We start from the raw sequence: 21,094 nt of genomic DNA on the forward strand, positions 1-21,094 counted from the left end.
GTGCACGGTCTAGGTACAGGACGAGGGCGAGAGGTTAGGATGATGCGGGAAAGAGGAAGCGTTGACCTACGAGGGGGCGACGCCGTTTACGTCGGCTCGTAACTCGCGGGATTTACGAGTTCGCGGTTCCACGCGGTAACATCCGCCCCTCCCCGTCCCTCATCCCCACCCGCTGGCGGTGCTCCTTCCGCAGGACTCGGAGGTGGAAAAGCGTCGCCCGACCTCCCTCCTACCCACCCCTACCTCCCCGCCGCTCCGCGCGCTGCATCTCGTGGAGCAAGGCCAAGGTCAAGGTGAAGCGGCGGCGCGGCGCCCCTTTCGCCCTCCCCCCTCGCTCGCTCTCCGACCGTGGCCATTTAAAGGGGATGAAGCGGTCCACCCCTGCCAGATGGCTGTCGCGTTCGGGGGTGGAACCACGCTCACCGGGGGACGACTACGAAGACCCTTCGCAAGGATCTCGCGTAAGTGTAAAAGTACACGTGACGGGAGAATTGGTCAATGAAATTGCAGAAAAATTGTTAACTTTCGGCAATTTGATGGGTCAATTGTTTTACTTATATGTTTACGGTCACCGTTGTGCAAGATACGGGTAAATGATTTTAAGGCGTTCACGGATACGCGTGTGTAATAATGGTCACGACATTTAAGACCTCGGCGGAGTTTCGACGATTATATTTCCTGAGAACAGTTGAGAAATAAAAGCCTCGGAATCCTCGTTTCGAGAAGCCTGGAACGACGCTCGTTTATCACGGCTGATGCGCGGGCAAAACCTTAAAAGCCATTTTATTACCCACTATTCGTGGCCGAGCGGCAGGAAGGATCTCGACACGTCTCGGAGCGGAGATTTTACTGCCGTAAGGAAAATACGTAACACGAAACAGGCGATTTCCCGTGATTTCCGTCCGCGATGTATTAGGGATCACGCCCTGGTGTTCCCCGATCAGGATCTCTCGGGTTTAATCGTTTCACCGGAGACTGCACGTTTTAACTTCTAAGCTATACATTCCTCGTAATGGTATTCTAGGTACTAAAGTTGTGAAAAAATTCTACGGCCCTAAGTCTCGGTCTAAGTCGTGCCGCATCTCGTATCTTGCACGGATTCAAGGTCATCCGGGTACACCTCCCCGGTGAATCGATTTCTCGCTCCTTGTTCCCGATTCCTCGTATCTCGCGGCTCGGCTCGAATTTCTTATTCCTCGTTCCTTCGCGCCGTCCGCGGGCCTACGCCAACTGGTACGCCGCCATTTGCATTCTAGTCGAGCGCTCGCGAGTCCGGAATTCTCCAAACGTCCCTCCCTCCCTCTCTCTCGCTCCCGCGTGCCGCGGATCGCCCCCCCTCTCTCTCTCTTTATCGGCCGCGTACTCGCGGCAGAGATCTCGAGACGCCTCCGAGGCGGGGCGCGAGGGCGATAACGATAAATGGTTATTGATCGTCTAGGAGAAGACACGCGCGGGCGATTAACCCAAATGCGTCGCTAGGTTTACGAAGCCGGCCACACATCTCGGGCTATCCGTCGAGTGACGATAGCCGGCCCGGCTGTCAAAGTTCGCGCTCCTCTTCCGAGAAGCTCTCTCTCCCCCCTTCGTATCGCCTCTCACCGAGAGCGCCGCCGAGAGCGCCGCGGAGATAATTCACATCTCGCGGCCGCCTAAGCGCCGCTTTTGGCCCGCTATCGCCGCCCCCCTCGCTCCCCCGCCGCGGCGAGTCTCGCTTCCCGGCCCCGCCGCTGGGGGCGCCACTTTTGAATCCCTCCCCGGCGTAATTGAAAAATAAAGACGAGCCGGCGGTCTTTGTCGACCCGCCTTGTATCGCACGGCGTTTACAGGGTTGGGTAGGTGTAATACCTCATGTAATAAACGGGTTTTTTTACGTGGCTATTAGTACGTATAATACGTCCCTAGTTTTCTATTCTAAGTATAATATGCTCTTGTGTTTCTAAATGTGAAATAATAGATCTGGGTAGAAATTTGATATTAAACGGTGCTAAGTCGAAAGAATTTTGAATTAATTCCGCTCCTAATTAATTACTCCTTAAAAATATTTACGTGTTTACGCATGTGTTAAAAGACGTTAACGCAAGTAGTATAAATAACACGGTTGGGATGACGATTGCCATGTTCAATGTTGTTTTCTGGTCAAAGAAAACGGGTACGAAGTTGAAGAAATCATGGATTTTAATGCTTGAAATCACTGGAAATCGTTGGTAATCACCGAAACGTTGTCACAATTTTAAAGCCGATCGTCCCCTGTTACCGAATCACGCTGTTTGTCGTATTAAATTAAAGGCAATCTGTCCTCGAAAAAGGAAATAGTTTTCATCGATTTCTAAGTGAACGCAGCCCGTCGCAATAGGCTGTGCTATGCTCGACTGAAGTAAACGGGGAATGTCCGCATTTTGTTATACGTCTCGTTGTACGAGAATCGAATGAAAAGTAAAAAAAAACCGTCCTTCTTGGTTTCTATTATCGCTTTTCCCTCGAGGTTTAAGACGGTGCATCTGGGATTTTCCTTTCTCTTTTAAATCTCGCCGAGGCTCCAGCCTACCTTAGGTACCTGTTCTCCCACGAGTCGTTTTAACAAATCCGAGCACGTCATCGTAATGACGTTACCATATACGCCGTGGCGCAATGTGAGAAATTTCCTCCTAAGGGGTGATCTTATAAATTGGAGTCATTAGCACGTCTCGCGCGTAAACGCGCAGCCCGAGGGTTTCCCTTACGCGGAATAATTTTCCAAGTACAATGAGTACTCCATACCGGGTCGAATACGGGGAACGATCCTCGCATTTGCTATCGTTTTCTGAGAACAAGGTGGCGCGGTTAACGTCATCGTAATATTATCATAGAGGGTAAGGCGGCATGAGAATTTCCCTCGTCTGGGGGGATCTTGTAAATCGGGGACATTAACATGATTCATGCGTAACTGCGACGTAACTCGGATCTAGTGCACATACCGGCTTGCTTCGAATCCGAGCTGTGATTCCACTTAATCCGTCTCTCTTTTGATCACGAGAGCTCCCGAGGGAAGTCGCTCTCGACGGCCGCAAATCCCGTCCATCCATCAGGAGCGAGATCCCCGGAGGCGTGAGAAAGTCAGGAGTTCTCGTGAACGCGCACTTACTGCAAGAATTCCCGGTTACCATCCTAATTTAATACTCGATATCGTGGATTTTCAAGATTCTTGGACTTGGTCGTTATATTTCATCTGGCTTGAGTGTATGCTCGTCGGTGTACAGCCGCACCTGATAAAAACAATTCCGATATTGCGGTCCTCGTAATACTGCAAAAATGTCCAGTTACATTCCAGATATAATATTTATTGGTGATTTTGAAGATTGTTACGTTTAGCGGGTGAATTTTATTCAATTTAAGTCCGTTCTCGTTGAAACAAAGGATTTGAATAACACAACTCGAATATTGGAGTGCTCACAATCGTCCTTATGGTACTGCAAAAACTCGCAGCTTTGCTCCTAATCAATGCTCGATATTGTTGATTTTGAAGATTCTTGGATTTAGTCGTTGAATTTCATTTAGTCCGAGTTCATTCTCATCGAAAGAAAGGACCTTTAAATAAAAAAAAAGAAACTCAGGATTGAGATTCTTATAATCGCGCAACCACTGCTAGAATTCTCACCTACATCCCAAATGTCGCGTATAGTCTTTGAATATCATCTATTCCGAGTCCTCCCATTGAAAGAAAAGACTTGAAAAAAAAAAATCAACCCTACATATGCAGTACTCGACCACGTACTCGCTGCAATTGACATTTCAATTCCGACGCCCGATTTCGTCGACTTCGATGATTCTCACATACTCTTTGAATTTCATCCAATTCAAGTTTCCACTCTGAACGAAAGAAAAGATTTGAAAAAACTAACCCTAAATTTGAGGTTCTCGACCACGCAGTCACTGCAAACGAGTTTCTCGCACAAAAATATATTTGTCTCGAAACTCTACCGAGTCTTTCGATTGACATTCCAATTCCGACGGCCGATATCGTCGACTTCGATGATACTCGCATACAGTCTTTGAATTTCATCCAATCGGGGACTCTCAGCGAAAGGAAGACTCGAAAAAAAAACGGCCCGAGGTTCTTTTCCTGATACGCGGTGGCGTCTTTTTTTAGCCCAACCGGTCCGGGATCGGATGAAGAAATTCCGATTCCAATCCTATCCTTGCAGAAGTCGACGCCCGGTGCCCTTACTTTCGCTCGGGGCCCGACCCATGAATGGCGAGCCGAATGGTCACCGAATGGTCACCGAATGGTCACCGAATGGTCACCACGGAGACCGGGAGAGCTTCCCACGAGGCGAACCTCTCGAAACGAGCCGGGTTCGATAAGATACGAGGGAAGGTTCTCGCCGCACGCCGGGATTGAATCGAGCCGGCATATATCGGGCCGGTATATCGCAGGCCGACATATATCGGGCCGGTATATCGCAGGCCGACATATATCGGGCCGGTATATCGCGGGCATATCGCCGCTATAAGGCCGGTATATCGGCGGTACATCGCCCGAGGGATAGCGGAAAGGAGGGCCATTCACGAGAGCGACTCCGAACCGGACGGGGCCCGAGATTATCCGCCGCCATTGGCGTGGCCGGGCCGCAAAGTGGCGCGACGGTCGCGCGACCGTGGCGCCACTTTAATGGAACCTCCGCGGACGGCCCCTCTTGTCCTTGTCCGTACCTTTATGGGCCGAGACGAAGAAAAGGAAGCGATGATCGATCGTACCGAGAGATTCGCTAAATTACTCGTTTCTAACTTCTTTTAATGAACACACAGTGGGCGCGAAATAGCGGAATGCAGAATTCACGTACGCAAACGTATCTTAACCTTATACATAAAATATAAACTTTTATCCACGCGATTTTACCCTCCACGATAAATATGTCCATAGAAAGACGACGATCTCCCATGAAAAATCCTGCATCTTAACGTAACGTTCTTACCAATAATCGAGAGTATAACCAACGATTGTTTCTTTTTTCTTTCGGAACTTTTCGGAATCTGTTTTTTTTTTTTTTTTTTTCAAGAACCGCGTTGAACATATGTACTCGCTTATGATTTATATAAAATCGTAAAATATGTGTAATGTCAATGTTGGGTTCGACACGGATAAGGCGGCTATTGGAACGTGCGAGGCATGATTTCTTGCGATATACTTTATACGATTAACAATGAAATATCGTGTCCTACTTCTAGACTACCGCGTGTTTATTGGGTATTTTCTCTGTCCGGTATAATTGGACCTAGGTATATTTGTTCTCTATGGGGTAGTCTCGGAGGTTCGTGTAACCGTGGGAGTGGTCGTGGTTGGTGAATTATGGCTTCGTGGATGGTAACAATACGAGGGTGTTGGTTTTGCTTGAAATGACTTGTTGAATTTGGTCCGAGAATGGACAATGTGCCTGCACGTCCAGGGGGTATGTGTGCATTATGTATGGACATATATATATATATATACATATATTTATATATTTATGTGTCCATATATATGTCGGCTGCTGGCCGGCAACGTCGAGACGGCGCGACCGGCATGACCGGCATGGTGGCGTCGCGGCGTCGCGCAGCGCCGGCCGGCGCTAGACTGATGTCCAGGAGTGGAACTCTAAACGCGGTAAGTTACGTCAAGAACGATGAGAAATTTCTGGCAACTTATCGATAATTTCTCCAAATCTTTTTTTCTTTCCGAGCAATGATTAGAAATGGGCCCGAAGAAGGTACGAATATTAAATAAACCGCCGGGTAGGTGGCAGGAAGTGATGAATTGCATGCATTATTAAGGTGATATGAAAGGGTGATTTTATACATGTATATAAAACTTTCCTTCAAACTGGGTGCACCGAATTATTTGGACCTTCAGCATGTGATTATGAGGGCTCTCTGGAAGAACGTGATGTTAATAAAATTTCATAAAAAAAAGTTTGTATTTATCCTAGAGTAGAACCAAGGACACGTTTTTTTTAGTGAAATTTTATGAGCACCACGTTCTTAGGACCTCATAAATACAGAATGACCTTTCCATACCATCTTAACCTATTCTTAACCACAGAATACATGGTTATTTTTGTTGCAAAGAAGTATATTTTTGAGCCTTTAAAAGTTCATCCGCGTGCTTATGGAACTGCCCAACAATTCCACAGTCACGCGGTCACCGTAAGTCGGTAATTTGCGCCGAGGTTGGCGAAAATTACTGCAAGTTACCGTAAGTTACCGCAAGTTGCCGAGAGTTGCCGAGAGTTACCGACAGTTACCGACGTAGCCGGTCCGCCTTTGCCGGCGGTAGGCGAGGGCGGGCGGGCGGGGAGGGGGGAATGCCCGGCAGGCAGGGCCGCGCGGAGGACGGCGCCGGGGAGGGGAGGGGCGCCGAGGCAGACTGGCGGCGGCGGCCGCCGAGAGAGGTTAGGCGGCGCCTGGTATGTGGCGCCTTCACTGGCGTCGGGCCATCTTTTATTCTGCCATTACAAAGCGTCAACGCGTAGGTGTGCGCTGCGCGGGTGGACGGGAAACGCAGCGCAAGGGGGTAAAGGGCATAGGTACGCGCGCATTTTGTCGCTCGAAAGCCACGAGCGATTTTAAAACTGTCCCCTGATATGGATAAATATCGATTGGAGATTGCCACACACCTACCATACCACTATTTAAACGAATCGAGGAGCCAGTAGAACGCTGTTCGACCGATGTATTATATTAAGGGAAAATGATAAAATGTACAACAAAGAGGGTATATTCGTAATTTATTTCAAGGTGATGTCAAAGTGGCGATGAAATTTCATGTGTTTTAGGACCTTAACCCTTTTAGTGCCGAAGAACGATGTATCGTTACTTTACCAGTGCTAACAACTTCGGCCGGCACTGAAAGGGTTAAGGTGATACAAAAGGGTCATTTTATATATAATATATAATATAATATTTTCGGTGAATGTAATCGGGGATCCGGGAAATTGAAAGATAGGCATCTTGGAGCATGGACTTTAATCGACGGTATCTCTCGTCTTCCATCCCTGTATATCTGACCGGAACACGTGTAGATCCTTCTTGTAGTTCATAATTAGTGGTGCTGGAATTTTAACGTCCATTCGCTTCTATCTCACCTTAAGAAACGACATCCAAATCAGGTACACCGTTGAAGATATTTCTATATTTGAAACACTTTCAAATGCCATCCGCATTTCAGAGAACACCATTTCTACATGCAAATTCGTACAAAAGTATTGAAAATCTCAAACGAAACGGTAAAACGAGAGAAGAGATCGAGACAATTGTTAATAAATGCACTACAACGCGCTTTCCGTAAAGTGCATACAATTGCGTTACCTGTACTTAATAAAAAAAATTACTCTACAAAATGTTTCGAGATTTACAATATACACAAACTGAAGTTCCTATACTCGTGCGTCAAAATCTCGAGCGCAATTGTGCACAAAATCTCGAAACATTGCATCTTGAAGAAACTTCGACTATGTATTAATGATTTGTTCTATAATTCAGTGGAAGGTATGCCATATGCAAATTGAAGCGCGTTTACAGTGGTCCGCTTATAACGATTACGTAAAAGATAAGACTTTAGTGGGACGGAATTCCAACATGCCATTTTTAGGAATCACCAGACTTTGCGGGTCCCCTTCTGCCTGTCGTCCGTCATTACTTGTCTTTTCCCTCTCGCCTGAAATGCTGCTGACTACGAGTAGCTACGAGCGTCTTCTTATCGCAGGCAACAGCGTTCGGCTAAACTCGCCATCCACTCCTATCGCTCTTTCCCGCCGAGCAGATATCGCCGTTTCGTACGTATTTGCGTACACGCGTCTACACGTACGAAATTTATACATCCGATGTATATGCATAGCCACCCGTACATACGCGGGGAGACTTACGTGCCCATACTTATGCCGCGGGTATGTACGTCGAGGACGTATGTACGATATGTATTTATAAGGATACGCAAATATGTATGAAACACTCGCTCGGGATATATGTATGTACACACTCGAGGGCAGGAGTGGATCGCCGAGCAAATCCGGGAGGGAATTTAATTGATATCTTAAAAGTCGGGGACGGGCGCGACAATTCGTTCGGTATGTCGTACTCGTTACTGACGTGCTCCCGATACTTACATGGGATTATGGCCGATGCCAGTTTTGTTGCTAGGCGCGTGCACACTTCCAATATGGACGCCGAAGGTAGACCAAAAGCGGCGGTTAAAAAATTCCCTCGTGGCGCCACTGAATCTCGACTACGATCCACGTACATGGATGCACCCCTTCAAAATCTTACCGCTAAAGGTGAAACGATTAACGCTTTACGTTTTTATCACTTTCCGACGATATTTTGCCGACATTCGTGACGCTGAGGAGATAAGGTGTGCTGCCGAGCGCTACTTTCGACGGACCTAATACGCAGTCGTGCTTGATAATTAACTAATGAAAATACGGAATAAATTTATTCATTACGTCAAGTTGAGAAAATGTGCTAACGAGCACTATTTTCGACGGATCAAGCATAGTACATTAACGATATGGATCAAGCATGGTGCATTTCCAAAATACAGCCATGCTTGCTAACCAACCGATGAAAATAGATAATAAATTTAAAAGAAGTATAATAAAAAACATGTAGCAATGTTTTCTCTCTTTTTCTCCGGTATGTATATGATTTTACCGAATATCCAGGCATTGTCAATTTCGAAATCGTTTTCAATCGCTCGTACGAAATGTGGAACTGTGGTTTGAGGGTACGATGTAAAGGAGACAAGGTGTGTTCCCACGGAGGTCTTATTTTTCACTAATTCCGCGCCTTCCAGAGCGCCGCCATTTTGCAGTATAATAAAAGTGTTATCGGTTGGTTGGCAAACGTGGCTACCTTTTGGAAATATACCATGGCTGCACCATAAACACATCTCCTTGTCTTTTTTACGTCATGGCTCGAGGATATGTTTTTCGGAACCATTCCGCGTCACCTCGTCAGCCCACTTTCGGCTTCTCTCCGCTCTATCCGTCTCTCTTGCAGTGCGTGCAGCGTGCACGCACGTTCAGCCATGGCGAGGCCGCGTACGCGGTACGCACGGCACGTATTTACCTACACAGCGGAATGCGCTGCCATAGAAAGGCCGTAGAAAGGCCGTTTGAAGGACAGAGGTCACGTCCGACAACGGCCCCGTCTGTGGTCCGTCTGTACAAAGGGTCACCCTGGGCGATTTTATAAGAGCTTTTGCAACAACTTGTCGACATTTTTGCTTGAAAGTCGCAAATCGCAATTGAGTAATTTTTAAAGAGCTTTCGCAACAACTTGTCCACATTTTTGCTTGAAAGTCGCAAATCGCAATTGAGTAATTTTTAAAGAACTTTTGCAACAATTTTTGCTTGAAAGTCGCAAATCGCAATTGAGTAATTTTTAAAGAGCTTTCGCAACAACTTGTCCACATTTTTGCTTGAAAGTCGCGAGTCGGAATTGAGTAACTTTTAAAGAGCTTTTGCGAACGCTCTTGTTTTAAAGTCGCGATTGAACAATTTTTAAAGAGCTTTTGTGACACTTCTGCTTGAAATTCGCAAGTTTTAAATTTGCCGACATTGAAATTGCCAATGAATTTCCTAACGTTTGACCATTTACCTCAGATCGTTTGCGCGATTATTGTTGTACATTAAAAATGTATAGATAGCATCAAATTATTATATTCCATATATCACGCCTTAATGTAATATACGTGTATAGATCTTTTGAATACTTTTAAGGGTACACGCATTTTCGCGATGTATGAGAATTTGTACATAGAATTCCCATTCGGATGAACCACCTGATAATAGAAAACCTATTAAAAAAAATCTATATTAAATAGACCGCCAGTGGGAGATCCTTATCGCTTTATCCGCCAATCGCTAAATTAGGATACTTCGTTGAAAGATATTTCTTTTTCGCTCATGCTCGAGCAAATAGCATCTGATTTGACGCACAGATATCGTTATCTGGAGGAGGTAGATTATGTTTAGAGAATAAAATTATCTGATTCTTCGGGGTTGTATAATAGGTAGCCATTGGGGGTGATGGTACCTAAGTGCTGCTCTGTCTTCCAATCTCCAGTCCAGATTTTATACAAATTTCCTGGGATGCGTGTATCCTTCAACTCGATCTTGTCTCCAACGTCTGGGCATACGCGAGGGCATGAATTTTAAGCAGGAACGAAGGTCCAGATAAGCAGAACGTGCATTGGAAGCTCAACAGTCGTCCAGACTTCGGGAAATTCTGGGGTCTGATGTTCAAGATAGGCGAATTCAAGTGTCTTTCGCAGAGATAATAACACATGTAAGTCTGCGATCTTGAACACACGAAGGCTCGTCAGACACCTTCGTCTGCATATTTGAAAACGAAAAAAAAAAGGAATTATATTAAAGGCATAAACTGCGCTTCAAGCGAAAATATTAAAACTTTTTAACTGCGATTAGTAAACCTCGGATTAATGAAACTCGGGTCGCGTCGTCAAGAATTAGGTTAACCGATGATTAAGATCCATTGTTGAATAGCCACCCGAAATCGATTAGCTCTAATCACGCGTTAAGTCATCCTTGATTAAGGGCCGGTTGCGCCAACATTTCATTTAAAATCTTTAATCGAGTAATTACTGCGTAATTACAGTTAATCGCACGCTTTTGGGTGGTCACTGAACAGTGGGTGTTAATCACGGTTAGCTTAATTTTTTCTTTTTGTGAATTTTCTTAATTGGAGAATAATGAACGATAATCGAGAGGTATTATGCTAATTATGGTCGGTGTAAATGACCCCATGTCTGTTATTACGGGATCCAGGAAAAATCTGGTCCAGGTCGGATTCTATGTGGATTTCTCAGAGGGCAGCGCGTGACCTTTCGCAACCCTTAACTCGTATCTCCCGTATCGGCGTCACTTGGGACGTGCGCGCGCGCATGCGCGTATGTGCACCTACGTGGCATCGCTCAGTTACGGCTCGACCGTGCCAAGGTTGGGAACCTTATCTAAGCACGGGGTGTTTGACCCAACTGGGAAAACACATTGGCACTCCCGGCGCTCCGTGTCCTTCCACTCGGCGCCGCTTGGCGGCGCTTCCATCGGCGGAACTGCACGTTCCGCGGTACTAAATTGTCCAGAAAGTTTTTGAGTTTTTCCAGTTTAAAAATTGACGCTTCCTTCTCAAATAAAGTTGTTTCTCCTTTATGTCACGTGCCATTTTAAATCACAAACGTCGCTACACATTTTGGCAATAATGTAACGTTTTAAATTTAACAATTACTGGCTACGAAGTATTGGGAACTCTGCCTTCGTTAACGGTTCCTGGGTATTGTGACCCCACAGCCGCCATTTTGAATTCGAACAGGAATATCTCCCGAATTTGTTTAATTTTCATCCTTAAGTAAATAGTCTAAGTAAAAATTAATACTTAATACAGAATTGCTATTAGAATGTAGAGCAATGTTTGTGCTTTGAAATGGTACATGGCATGGGCATAACGGACAAATAAGTTTGAAAATAGAGCATCGATTCTTAAACAGCAAAGAGCGAAATAAATTTCTGGATTATTCTGAGATGCTATTTGCGCAAATTATTGATGACGATAAACGTTTACAAGGCAGGGGAATCACGACTAACTTTCAAAACTTGGTGAGACGTGGTACGCAGTAGCATAAATCACGAAACGATAAGTGGATCGTAAATGAAGACTGTCACCTACCTTTGTCTCAGGTTCGCTCGAAATATTTTGAAATTTGAGGAAATTCTAATGTTAGACTTTTGCGAAGCCTTCTTGGAAGGCACTTTTCTAAATTGCTCATTCGCCGTGATTATATCGTGGGATGTGTTATTGCCTCGCGAAAATTGCCGAAACAGGTCGATTTATCAATTCTGGTCGCGTAAGCCGGCCACGGTCAGCGAAATTCAATTTTTGAGCCGTGCAATTTATTGCCCGCCATTATTTAACCCCCCCTACGAGTCTACCCCGACGTGGATGATTTATGAGGATCGCTTCGGCGAATCCGCGTCTCTGGTGATTTTTCCTCGTCTGGAAGCCCGCCGCCCTGTTGGCGCGTTTCCGTTGCGGCGACGCGACTACGTGGTTCCGGAGGAACTTCCGGGTCTCGGCCGCAGCGGTCGGTATCGGCGGTATTTTTCCGACGTGTTTACAAAGCACGAACTTGCTCGTACCTATTTACCATATATATGCTTCGGAAGAAGTTGGACGACGATTAGAAGTCGTAAATTCGATCCGAGAGCGATAACAACGCCATCTGTACGCAGAGGGCGATACTACGGCTCATTACGCGCGAATATTCAAACAGTTTCTTTGCCTCGCGATCTAGAATATTAAAAGATGTTACGTTTCATGCACTAATAAGTGAATAACTACGTCATGTTTTGCGCATTCCATACCAGTGGAATTATTATTGCAAGAAAAGGTGCGGCATTCGGTACGGTAGATGTATCAATCGTCATTAGCGATTTATGATGGTTAGAAACGTCAGTTTTATAGGTGCGCTCGCTGTGTAGGGAAGATTACGGCACTAAATTCTTCGGGATATGAAAAATTCATCTAAACGTTAAATACCTGTCCAATGATTTTTACTTCTCGCTTATGCGGGAATGTATATGCTTAAATTTCGAAATATCAGGATTAAGCGAAAGAGAGATATCGGAATTGCATACTAAATTGCATACCTGATGCTAAAGTAGTCTCTAAGAGGGCAGCATCGTTTTTCTGTCATCGTAGACTAAATTAAAGACGTGAGTTTGCCGAGTAGACACCCTGTGTGATCCTTCGCGAATGTCCCTCTGAAATGGAAATTCCATTATTCCAGCTCTACTTCAACTATAAAAACACCTTAGTGTGCAAAAACTAGTTCAAATGCATAACCTCATCAGTTATAATCTCTTCTCGTATAACGCGCCAAATAACAAGACACATTATCCGCGTTATACGAGAAAAATGTCCATACAGCACGATTTACTATAACGCGAATTCATACAGCGTGTAACGTATTAACCGCGTTATACGGGAGTCAACACTTAATGAAACGTATATAAAGATCAGCGAAAGTATAAAAAACAGCTTCAATCGGAAATAGGGCCAGAAATTCCTCGGTCGTTTCCGAGAGGTGCGAGAGACATTGCTCGGCGTTCCATTATCGCGCGAGGCGCCATCTCTGTGTCGCCGGTCGCGGCTCGTCGCGGCGGACGATTCCGGGAATTTTTCCGAAGTGGGCCAGGAATAGGGCCGTCGTTTAAAATAGTTCGATTCGGCGCCGTCTGCCGTGGCACCTTTACGGCGTGTTTACGTGCCGCGCCGGTAATGCCGGGGCTGGCGCTGAATATTACGCAGTGCGCGGCGGCGACGCGGCGCTGGCGTCGCCGACAGCCGTCGTAAATAAGGCCGACCGACGGCGGGGGAGAGGACGTCGCTCGCGGACGGAATGGCCATTGTAAGGACGAGACGCGACGCTCTCCAGGGAGGCGACAGCGAGGGCGACGCCGACGGCGTCTCCGGCGACGCGACGGCCGTCCTTGCTCGAGCCGGGCGCGCGCGCTACTACCGATGACGTAATCGTCGCGATACTCCGCAATCTTGGCGCCGTGGTAAACTCGTAATATCTATTTTTATCTGGTGGAAGCGGGCCCCCCTCTACGTCGCGCACTCCACGGCCAAGACGATGGCCCGACCGGCGACGCCATGACACACGCCATTGGCGACTCCGCTTTTCGATCGTTTCGTGGTGACGTTTACGTTCTCGGGACGTGCATCGAAGCGTGCCTCACAAATTCGAGCGCTTCCGGCACGAGGAAATTCCCAGTCGATACGGGAAAAATACAAGTCGGGACTGACATTTTGTTTTGGGAACGGTACTCGAGGGAACGCCGAGTAGGGTTAGGTTCGCCTTGGAAAAGGTCGCTCTCCAAAAGGAAATAAACGATCTTATTTTGAACCTCTTCCCACCGATGATAATGCGTCGTTCGATTGGAGTTTGCGGCTTTCGCAACCGCTTTATATAGTCCCGTTCGCGTATTTTGGGACACTGGGAATTCTTGAAGCTAGAAAAAGACGAATCGGGGAAATATTGTAGGAGACGCGACGAATGGCACCATTAAACGAACAGATAAATGGATGCCTGTCCATTATAGATGTGGAGATGCTTGCCGCCATCTTGAATCATCAAGGGACGTTATCGAAAATTTAGCTGTACGGAGTTTATTGAAATTGGAGGTTGTACACTATTGTCGTAGAACTTAGATAATGGAATTTTCTATTCTTGGCGATCCCTTTATGGTTTCATTAAACTAATGTATAAATGAATGCCTATCCATTAAAGACCTATAAACTGTAAATGCGCTACCGCCATCTTGATTTGTCAAGGGACGCTATCGAAAATTTAGCTGTACGGAGTTTTTTGAAAATGGAGGCTGTACACTTTTGTTGTAGGACCTTGATGATGGAATTCTCTATTCTTGGCGATCCCTTTCATGAAAATCTGGTAATCGTACCGTAGGATAAGCCTTGAGATGGGTTTGAGTGACCGCCACGGTCGGTGGGGAATCCACTCGAGGCGTTATCGCGATTAACCCTTTATCGAGTGCGGATAAGAGGCTCATTTATTTCGGATCGGAAGGCCCGGCGGCTTGCGGTCGATCCCCAGCGGCCTTCAAATATCAAGGGTGTGCTACTTGCACGCACGCCAACTCGCAATGTCGACGATATCGCGTTATCATAGCCTCCGTCGGCGACGATCGATTTCGGGCAATGGATCGATCGTATACGGTCGTGGCGCCGGGTTGTCGGCTAAGGCTTTTCCTACTTCCCGATGTCCGGAGTTCGATCCGCCCGCGTTTCTTTATTCACCTTAAGGTATTACATAAAAGCCATATACCAAAACGTCAAAATATTTATAAATCTTCTCCAAACACCGAATCATTTGAAACTTCGGCACATGATTATGAAGGTCCTAAGGAAGAATGTGGTGCTCATGAAATTTCATTAAAAAAAAAAAAAAATGTATTCTTGGTTCTAGTCTGGAGTAAATAAACATATTTTCTTGAAAAAGGAACTTTCACGAGCATCGCGTTCTTCCTTAGAGCCTCCATAATCACGTGTTAAAGTTTCAAATGATTTGGTGTACCTAGTTTGGAGAAAAGTTACAAATATTGGTGCATTTTAAAGTGTATAGAATGACCCTTTCGTAACACCTTAAGGTAATGTGAAACAGACATTCAAGGAGTCTCGCTAATGACACTTTTCTCCAGATTGGACGTACCGAATCGTTTCAAATTTTACAACGTGAATATAGCGGCTATAAGGGATATCCTGACACCCCTAAAATTTCAATTTTTTCGAAATTTGTTTATAAACATTTTTAATACATACATTTAATTTTATAGGTGTCAGGACCTTCCTGATAGCCTTCATATTCATGTTGTAATGTTTTGAAGGACGTACCCGGCTTAGAGGAAAGTTTCTTAAATAAGACCTTTGACGCCACTTTGACATCACCTTAAGGTTCATTGTTGTCAAAATGTTTGTCATGATTCTTTTGTAGCGAGAGTTTAGAAAATAAACACGATCGTATGGTTGCAGGTGAGGCCGGGCAGAAGGAGTGGTGCACCTTGGCGTATTGGGAACTGGGTGGCAGGGTCGGACGACTTTACCCCGTCGAACCGTCGACGGTGAACGTCTTCGACTCTTTACACGACGGCGACGGCCTCTGCTTGGCGACTCTAGCGGAAAACCACACGGCGCCGCCTGCCGTACAAAGGACGCGCAGCAAAATCGGGCTTGGTAAGCAAAGTTAACGACTATCAAAGTGTAGCATATATACTTCGGTATTTTGTCGCGACTACAGAATTTTACTACGAATGCAAAAAGAAGAATAGAGGAAAATACAGCAGTGCTCTAATCTAGAAATTCGTTCCCAGGTCTGATGCTTAGCCAGGAAGCGGACGGCGTGTGGGCGTACAACAGGTCGGAGAGCCCGATCTTCGTGAACTCGCCAACCCTGGACGACCCGGAGTCGCGGACATTATTGGTGTATCGGGTGCCCCCAGGTTTCTGTTTGAACATTTTCGACCGGTCCAAAATCCGCCAGGGTCCATACCATGGCACGGGGTCGTCGGCGACCTCGGGCTTCGCCTCGGGCCCGGTCGACGTCAACTCCGTCCGCATCAGCTTCGCCAAGGGCTGGGGTCCGAAGTACTCCCGGCAGGAGGTGACCTCGTGCCCGTGCTGGCTGGAGGTGCTCCTAGCACCTTGCAGGTGATCTCCGGGTTAGCGGACTCCGGTTTCAGCCTGGACTTCGCGGTTGGACCGCTTCGTCCTGGAGGGTTCCGAGGGAGCTCGAGGGACCTGGTGCGAGTCTCGCGTTATACTCCGGAGGAGATGCGATGCCACTTGACGGGACTTGGGATACTCTGCTCCTAGAAGAGCAGATCCTGGATCCATGTCCTGGAAGCGGCTACGGAGCGTCGTTCGAAGAGGAGCTTCATCGGGGAGACGCGGGTCTTTTACGCGAAAGTTCAATCTAGTCCAGCACCGTTCTCTTTAGCTTAACACGGTGCGTGCAAGGAACCCTCTCGTCTCCGGGAGTCCCTTGAGTGCGACCGGAGAGACCATGATAAGGGAAGGCAGGGTGCAACCATGGGCGTGATAACAGGGTCGGCCAGATTAGGGACTCGGTGGAAACTGGCCTTATGCAGAGGTGAAGTGCTCGCCATCCGAGCACCCTTTGTTGAGCACTCCCTTCGTCCTGGGAGAGGAAAGAAGGGGATTTGTAGGTTAAGATTAGGCCGCGATCGGCGTCCTCCTCGAGCAGGGCTGCGAAAGACCCCATGAGTTTCGTGGAAACACTCTCACTGCTTTTAGTTCTCCTTCTGGGCTCTTTTATTCGTCTCTCTTCGTCTTCTTATTGCCTTAAGTTTCCCGCGGAATGCACACTATTGTTATCACGAAATATGAAATTAATATTAAGGCTGGGGCTATATGAGAGTCAAAAACGACGTACCGTCCGCCGAAATTGTATTATGATCTATTATGATCTACACAAGAATAACGTGCGTCGCCTCTGTGAAAATATAACGTCCGTTGAAACGCACGTTACTTTCGACGCTCGAGTGGCCCTAGCATAAGAATATAATCTACCGTTTGTTATTGTTGGCAGAAAATATTTGTCTCCATTTCTCCGTGTTTCTAACCAAGGATTTCGTTCCTTGTTATTTATTTACTCTTTTAGGCTCTTAAAAAAAAATTATTCTCATAATAAAAATTAGAGTCGTGCGTTGTAACATCGAGTCTCGTTCATTTCGCAGGGAGACTTTCTGCCGAAGAATTCGATAGAAGACCAAATAAGCTTAAAACATCCGGAGCTTTTTAGTGAATGAGGCTGAGAAAAGTATCAAGTTTTTGTCTGGGGAGAAACGTTGGCAACCCTGACTCCGATGCGAGGTGGAACTGTCGAAGACGTGCTCCGAATGGAGGAGCACGTTTCAATTAGAGACCAGCGTGGAGTAACGTCGTGTGTGTTTTTAAGCCCAGAAAGAGTAGATCGTGCTCTCGTTTCGCAGCTAAATATAAATATACAACCACTCGACATTTAATTTATAAGCATGGACGGAGTTATCCCACGTTGCTCTTAAATTTCCGCCAAGGAGCACGCGGTTGGTCCCCATTGCCGTAAAGCTTGCATGTACTCGCCGACTTCCGGGCTGATATTGTTGCAAGCCTCGTGTTGGATTCTCATAAGTCGTTAACTGAGTGGAACGCGTATCCAATTAGCGAGGATTAATTTATTTTAGTAATAATACTGTCAATAGCCATTCGAAAAAAGTTTTACTGCCTTCGGTCCAGCAGACTTTACAAGCCTGTCTGGGTGGTATAGACAATGTTGTAAGACTCGTTCTAAGCAGATACTCAATCGATTCGGAAGAAACACGATCAAGTACACCATTACATTAATGGCGACGGCACGCTCAATCGGTGTAATTGATTTTAACTTAAGGCAGTTGCAATTTAAACATGATGGCGAATTTGTTGCATGCCTCAGTACATGCGGTAGAGTCTCAAACAAGTTCATGGACCTCAGCTGATCGTGTTTTTACTCTAGACATGCCCCTCCAGGATTTTAATTTTCGATAAATAACCCGTTGCTGTTAAGAAACGCCGTACACTTTAACATACACTGATAGATATGTATTGATTTTTCATTTTCTTTGCAGACCGAAACCGTTGTAATGGACGAAGACATTCATGGGGTATGGTCGAATCAAAATTTCAGTAACGTCGGTTAAACTATAGTCACTGCAAATACACTTAACTCGCGTGAATCCAACACGAGGTTTTCAGACCGCGCCGTACCCTGCAATGAGGTAAATTCCATGATGTAAAGAAGACATGATATTCTCCCACGGAGGTCTTTTTGCCTCTTTCTACGCCTTCCGAACCGCCGCCATATTGCAATATGGCCGCGATTCATTTGCAAGTATCAAAACAAATTAATTGTTTTCAAGACTGCTCGCTAAGATCATTACAAAACGGGGGGAACACGAAACGTACTATTTATACAGATATTTATGTCGTCACTTTTAAATTTACTTTCTATCTGGCAGTATATTTTCATTGATCGGGTAGTGGCGACATTTTGGATGTACACTGTGTTCCGCACGCGTCCTTTATTTCTCGTATTAAAGTACTTTTACCTGTAATCTAATAGCCTCTTTTTACACTAATAGTTCATCTGTCAAAAGAGCCACGTGGTAGCATGACTTGTCTACTTTGCATCATGGTAGATATTCCCCAAATATCCTCAACTCGGCAACCGGAACTCGTCGAGGGCGAGGTCTACGAAAAGTGGCGGCTCGTGTCGAAAAATTCCCTAGGGATTCTTGTGACACTGTACCGAATGCATTACGCAGCTGCGTGCGTACCTAGATCGTGCCTTCCCTGCTTCCTTCGCGAGAAAATTCGCGTACCGAGACCCCCCGGAGCTTCGTACTACGGTAATACCGTACTGTGATAAGAGTCCGATACGTCTGTCGGTATCCAGGCCTGCCAACCGTCCGTCGATGGACATGCATCACTCGCCAGAAAAATTGCAACACCACACGAAAAATTGGGGAAATCGTCTAACAAGTATCGTTTAGGATAATGTAAAGAGGTGATGATTCAATTTTGGTGTATACTTAAGAAAATAATGTAACCGCCGAGATATGGCCGCACTCCATTATACTAAACGATACATGTGCCGATATGCACATCTTCGCTTTCTTAGGTGTTGCATCACCTTTTGGTAGCAGTCTCTTTAAGGCGATATGAAAGTGGCATCAAAGAGATCTCGTTTATTAAACTTATCTCCGATCTGGGTGTACCGAATAGTTTTAAACCTTACAATGTTAATATATAAGCTATAAGGAAGGCCCCGACGCCCATGAAATTACAATTTTAAGATAATTAGTTTATAGTGATTTTCAAAATTTTTTTTATAAAAAATGAAATTCACGAGTCTCAGGACCTACCTTAGGGTCTCCTTATTCGTGTGGTGAAATTTGAAACGAATTGGTACACCCGATTCGGAGAATACTTTCGCGAACGAGTGACTCCCCAGATTCCACTTTCACATCGCCTTTATTTATGCCTCGGAACAAGAGATTTCAGGAGTAACTATGCTACGGGTGTGAACAATTGAATAATTAAGGTTATATACGATTTAATTGGATGGTGGTGGGCTTGAATGCTTTTTCTGCGAATATAGTGCTCTCAGGGCTTAATGAGAAGGATTTGATGTTCGCTAGTGTACAGTGTAATCGCATATAACTTCAATTATCCTGGGTTTACAAGAAATAAGGGCTGTAAGACGGTTCTGTGGAAAGGATTCTCTGATTATAATCGATGTGTTCATATGTCGGGCACGTCTTAATTTTTTTTCTGACCGAAGATTGGCAGACCTGGTCGCGACGCGAGCGCACCAACCGGCCGCGCCGTGAAAGTGTAAAAGTAATACAGCATCGTTTGTGTAAATATATACCTCTAATAATGTATCTATATGTATAGATTTTAAGTGCGAACGGACCGTTCGACGATGACGTTACGTACCGCCATACGTACGCGCATTCACACTCAATTGACTGATCGACCCGTAGCCCTGACCATTAGTTATTTTTGTACAACCACTTTTATCGTGTAAAAGTGGACGTTACTTAATTATTATCGAGTAATCGCTACGCGGACCGTAATGACGGGCTGCGCGTGCGAGAGAGAACGAGAGAGGGAGCGAATGTGTGAGAGAAAGAGAGATATGCTGCGAGCCGATGCGTGATGTATACATGTTGCGTTATTGTTACATACATAGCTAGGTATTACATGTTATATCTGCCCGAAGAGAGCCGATTATTTAGGATGTCCGCGAAAATAATTGTAATAACGACTGAGGATGCATCCTGGCCAGACCTCGTCGGAGCAATTCGTCTTTCTTCCTTGGGAACTGCGAAAAAACAATTGGGACGTTGAAAGTACAATTTTTCTTTATCTACGTAGACTAACGGTACTGCAATATGAAGTCATTTTTTAACGCCGTTTACATGTTCTTTTTTTACTCGTTATACAATCTGCGGCTATCACAAGAAATTGTTGCTGGGGATGGAAAAAGTATGTTCACTTACACGACGAGCCGAATTTAAATTCAAACATTAGGTTGGCCTGCCTGAACAACGATTTTGAAGATGATCCCGGATTGAATAACTCTATTTATTTATTGCCGATTTGCCTCCCTAGGCTGTCGCGTTTTTGTCTGCAGGGTAAAAATACTAGTACCGGTATCTAATAATTCTTGTTTTAATTCCTGGAATTCGGGTAAGAGAATTAAATTTCATTCCGACCGTGTCGGGAATATTTAATTTCAAGTTCCCACGGAAATTTCTCGATTTTTTATATATTTTTTAATATCTTTTTGTTTAGCGAGGTCTGTCTCAGGACGAGAAATTTGAAGGGCGGAAAGCCTTGAACTAATTGCTGGGCTTTTTACCCTTGAGAAGTCTGTTAGAGTATGTACATCAATGAGCAACCGGGCGAGCGCTCGTTCGCGTAAGTCTCGTTGAATGAAATG

The 21,094-nt window shown here is 45.6% G+C and overlaps 1 protein-coding gene across 1 annotated transcript in view; it reads left to right on the plus strand.

Annotated features, from left to right (window-relative positions):
- LOC105702867 (mothers against decapentaplegic homolog 6) overlaps positions 1–19,415 on the plus strand; it is a 43,971-nt gene extending 24,556 nt beyond the window's left edge. Inside the window, exons 4-5 of the mRNA XM_012430788.1 lie at positions 15,583–15,783; positions 15,921–19,415. Of these exons, the coding sequence (XP_012286211.1) occupies positions 15,583–15,783; positions 15,921–16,261 (542 nt within the window). The 3' untranslated portion in view covers positions 16,262–19,415. The remainder of the gene's footprint in view (positions 1–15,582; positions 15,784–15,920) is intronic.
- The last annotated feature ends 1,679 nt before the right edge of the window (positions 19,416–21,094 follow it).

Source organism: Orussus abietinus, unplaced genomic scaffold (assembly GCF_000612105.2).
Source record: "Orussus abietinus isolate OABI.00-Male unplaced genomic scaffold, Oabi_2.0 scaffold160, whole genome shotgun sequence".
NCBI classification, from domain to species: Eukaryota; Metazoa; Arthropoda; class Insecta; order Hymenoptera; family Orussidae; genus Orussus; species Orussus abietinus.